At 38.6% G+C, this 4,996-nt stretch overlaps 1 protein-coding gene across 1 annotated transcript; it reads right to left on the bottom strand.

Moving 5' to 3' along the window:
• Positions 1-3,745: 3,745 nt before the first annotated feature.
• LOC148815879 (epidermal differentiation-specific protein-like) lies at positions 3,746-4,414 on the bottom strand. Its single transcript, XM_088904721.1, has one exon. It carries the CDS (start codon positions 4,412-4,414, stop codon positions 3,746-3,748), a length of 669 nt encoding a protein of 222 aa, XP_088760847.1.
• Between the last annotated feature and the right edge of the window lie 582 nt (positions 4,415-4,996).

Here is a 4,996-nt window from a genome sequence, read left to right as displayed (position 1 = left end):
TTGGTGTACAAGGAATAGAGTAGAGGAGAGAGCACACGACCTTGGGGTGCGCCTGTGCTGCTTCTGGTTAGTCAGAAAGTCAAGGATCCATTTACAAATGGACTGGTTTACATTAATTTCTGAGAGTTTGCTAGGAATGATTGTGTTGAATGCTGAGCTAAAATCCACAAACAGGATTCTAGCGAGCGTGCCTCTAAGGTCCAGATGTAGCAGGACAAAGTGTACGCCCATATTCACAGCGTCATCTACTGACCTATTAGCCCTAGACGCAAACTGCAGGGGATTAAGGTGAGTAGCAGTGACAGTCTTCAGGTTATTGAGAATCAAGTGTTCAAATGCATTCATTATCACTGATGTTAGTGCGACGGGTCTGTAGTCATTGAGTCATTTTTGGAACAGGAACAATAATAGAAGATTTAAAACAGTGCAATTTAAATTCACTGCTTTATCAGTGCCTGCTATGAATCCTTAAGGTGTCCACCCTGCGATGTAGTTATGAACAATATCAAGTGCATATCTGCTATCAGCATATATTGTAAAGGTCTTTTAGATGACGTCTACTGGTTTTACATCCGTTCCCAGAGGACATTAATCTTGGGTTCCACTTTGGTGGCTGAATTAAACTATCCTGTTGCTGTTTACTGAGCACTATTCAAAAGTAGGTGATGTAACTGCTCAGTGTAAATGAAATAGTTTTTGAGGGTCAGTAATGCCCAATGCTGGAGCAGCAGTTCATCAGATCAGATTTTGCTCTCTGGATGATCTTAGGGGAACTGTCAGTCCTCCTTTCATTCTTTCAATCAACATTAACAACAAACTTCTTTTAGTCTTTTTGTAACGGTTAAATTATTTTTTTATTGTTGAAACATATTTACTTACATCCTGTATTTTCCTCAGCATATTTTAGAAATTGGCAGCAATAGGTGTGAAACAAGCAGTTCTATTATCCAGATGTTTATAATCAATGGAGAATCTCCAGGAGCCAGCTCAAGCTAGGGCTTGACATACTGACAAATGTTTATTGGATATCATTGGAGATGCCATACCCCTAGCACAGCTATTGGATTTCTTTCAAATCTGCTTCACTTTCATAAGGTTATGTGGTTTTCATTTATTTACAATTTCGACACTTTCACCTCAAGAATTTTTCAACATCACCTATACTGTAGTGTGCTTCTTAAAAATAATACCTATATCTTTTTTTTAGTTTCAATGTGATTGTTTCTCTCCTTGTTTTTTTTTCCCATTTGACTAAATTCATGTTCTATTCTGTATTACTTTAGTTCCTGTTCAAAAATGTAGAAATATGTTTTGTGTTAGTGGTAAAGTGGGACAAATCCTTGGCAAATATTCCAGGTTATAGTGTTAGTGTTTAACCCTGTGTATTCCTTGTTGTGGATAAATAAGTGAAAATTTGTAATAATTTAATCATTTGTGTACTGCTCATATTGATTACCAAAAAGGCCTCAGATCAGAGCAGTACAAGAAGGGATTTTGTGAAAAATAGCAGTCATTGGTTTGCGCCTAGCAGGGTTGTTAACAAAAGAAGTGATCAACTCGAAAGAACAGGATGAAAACCACCTGAAACTGAATCAAACCCACCCCATCGGTTTGTACTGCAAGAGGCTATACTGTATAAAACGGGTTAGAAAACTTTAGTAGGTTGTCTGTTCTGAGAGGCAGACTCCTCACTATGGTGTTGCATACTGTATAATGGCTGAATCTGCACAAGGGCGACTCCAGCTCCTCTGTTGAACAACCATGGGAAGAAAAAAGTAAAATTCACAAAAAACAAGATCATCATTCTTTATACCATATATTGAAAGATGAAAACTAATTTTTTCAATTGTGTGCACATCCAAAGATGACTGAACTTTTCAGGGAAATGTGCTTATCTTATAAAGTTGACCATATGGGAGCAAGGATGTTTTTCATTCAATATGGGAATGGAATTACTTTGCATGTTTTCAGAAATTGTTAAAGCAATGTTAAAAGTCAAACTGCTGTATCTGAGATGATAATTTTAAAAAAGCACAACATTATATGAAGTAGTAGTTCAGGTGGGTAGCTGCGTCAGCATGTGTATGCTGCAAAGGAATATAGGTTTATTCCATGCTGAAAAGAGAAGAAAGAAAACACAACGTTTCGGCCATGGAGCCTTCTTCAGGTGTGAGAAAGACAGGGGGAGTAAGCAAAGGTAATGTAGTGGGAGAACAAAAGCTGGGAGAGAGGGGTGAGAGCAGGGTACAGAAAGAGAGGCCAATCAGGAGGTGTGAAGTCAGGATGGGTGAGGAGAGGTGTAAAATGAAACCTACAATAAATAGAATTTAGAAGAAAAGTAGTCTGTAGTTGAGAGAAAGAGGAAGGTGTGATCCTAGCTGCAGGATAATTTTAGTTTCTGTAGTCTTTCTGATGTATGAGTTAGGAAAACCATCTTTGAGAACACAAACGGAGAGATTAGTGTGATCATGGCCGTCAGAGGTGAAATGAGAAACAATGGGCTTGGAGAAATCTTCAATCTTCACAGCCCTAACATGTTCTCTGAAGCGGTCTCCGAGTCTCCTTCCTGTTTCTCCAATGTAGATGGCTGGGCATTTACTGCAAGAGATACAGTAAATAAGGTTTCTGGAGGTACAACCTTATGTATTACATCTGAGTGATCCGAAACTGTCCTGAGGGGCCTTGAATGATTGTGGTGTTACATATCTAACATGTGGAATAAACCTATTACTTGTTCCTTTGCAGCCTACGCATGCTGATGCAGCTACCCACCTGAACATTATATGAAGTCTAGTTAAATGACTTTCGGAATTTTCAGGTGACCCATCACTGGAGATTGTATTTTACTGTATACTGTATGTTGAAGATATAAATACAGTTTACTGATGTGTCTCAGTTTGAACAATGTCAATGTATAAAAAAATACATTTAAATTTTGCAATCACTTTTCCTAGATGTAAAGAGAACCTCCACTGTAACTGGATTAGAGTTTGTTAAATAGTTTATTTTCCTTATATTTCAATTAATACTCAACCTGGCTTTGCAGGTAGTTCTGTTTTGCTGATAAGTTAAAGCATTTATGATGTATCTCTTACATTTTAAAAATACAGTCTAATGTCAAAATAAAATGTAATGAGAGAGTAGTAGATATTTTACAATGATGAAGACATTAAAAAATGAAAATTAAAGAAACAATGAGTATTCAGATATTTAAGAGTCTTTATTTTCTGAGTTACCTCTAGAAAAGACATTATAGACTGAAACACCATTTATTGTCACTAACTGAGCAAAATATAATTCCAGAAACCTTTCCACTAATTTAAGTCAAACAGGGGAAATAACACAGCATATCTTCACTGCCTGACATTCACAATGTGATCTGTAGTAGATCTGTGACAATTCCAAAGCTATATTTTACTGCATATGTTTACTGGCACTGATCACTCTATCTGAAAAGACAAACAGAAACTTAAAAACTTTGGCTAAAACATATTCATCCTTGTTACATAACATTTGCCAAATTAACATGCATGTCTTTACACAGATATCAAATGATTATTTGCAGTCTGGTTTCATTATGTTGAAGTTTCTGCAGACGTACAGTATTACAGAGAATTAGTCACAGTCATTGTTTCTTGTCTTAACAGTTCTCTCAAGGTGAGTCTTTCCCCGCCAGCAGCCTGATGCTTTCCAAAGGGTTCCAGTTCATATTCAGCTGCAGCAAGCGTACTTTGAATGATGCTTTCTAATTTTTCTTTGGCAGCAAGGGGCGCACATGGCTGGCCACATCATTGAAGGAGATCTGGACATAATTGGGAACATTCTCCCCAGGGAAGGAAACAAGCTGGGAGCCCTGGCGGTTGATGTGCTCGTACAGCACCCAGACTCCACCTTTCACTTTGTGGGAAGAAGCTGTGTCGCTGAAAGCGATTTCCTGAAGATTGGTTTCCTCTCGTCGGGTAATTTCCCTTCCTTCATAATTGATATGCTCAAACAGCTGGATTTCAGGGTTGTCCAGGTCATCTGTGATAATCCGTAAGGAAGAAAAGCTTCCTTTGTCAACAAGGGTAGGGTACTCTCCTTCCTCAAACACCCGTTGCTTTCCAGCAAAATTCTTTCCATAATATGCTACCCATGGCGCACCGATTATTTTCAAAGATGAGATGACTTTGTTGAAGCCCTTTTCCTCTAGGTCATGGACATTGTTCTTGAATTCAGCTGTTCTGCCGGTGAACCCCTCGTTTGTAAAAACAATGATCTTGCTCATTTTGAATGATGGCTGGACAAGGCTGGGAGAATGCAGGTGCTTCTTTAGCAGCTTCCTGTGACTCTGCTGAGAACAGTGACTGTTACTTGGCGTGCAGAGCTGCCATTTTATCCTCATCTGTTCCAAAGTGGGTGTTGACAAGGACATGATAATACATGTACTGTAGCTCTTGCAGCTCAGAAACATGTCAAACCTCAGTCCTTCCATTCAGTCTAATCTGAATATATACTGTATGCATATATTGACCCATGATTGAACAACGCTTAGTTGTGGCAGAGTTGATATTTAAAGATTATAAATGTGATTTATGCAGATGCACAAGGGCATTTATTGCACAACAGAAACACACATAAACATGAATTTGAACCAGTGAAACACTCTACGTGAATGTTAATGTGTTGTAAGATCATATGGCATAATTTAGCAGTTTGTGTTGTGATATTAAATTCTTTTTTGCCAGATATCTTTTCAGTACTCCTTTTGAGGGTTACTGGCAAAGCATAGAGGCATTTGTCATTTTTAGTATTGTACAGATGCAGCCATTCAAAATGCGTGAGGTATTTCGCGGCATACCCCGGTGGGCGTGTCACAGTATCACGCGGTATGACGCAGTTAACGTGGTGTCACGTGGTTAACTATCCGGCGTCGCCTTGTAAAACCGCCAGGGGGAGCTTAACCTCTCATGTACAGCATTTGAGCCTTTAATTTTGAACTGTGTATTACAGCATG

This window comes from Atractosteus spatula, chromosome 24, assembly GCF_055471065.1.
Source record: "Atractosteus spatula isolate fAtrSpa1 chromosome 24, fAtrSpa1.hap1, whole genome shotgun sequence".
NCBI classification, from domain to species: Eukaryota; Metazoa; Chordata; class Actinopteri; order Semionotiformes; family Lepisosteidae; genus Atractosteus; species Atractosteus spatula.
Note: the sequence above shows the minus strand (reverse complement) of the source record. Positions and strands in the feature narration are given on the sequence as shown.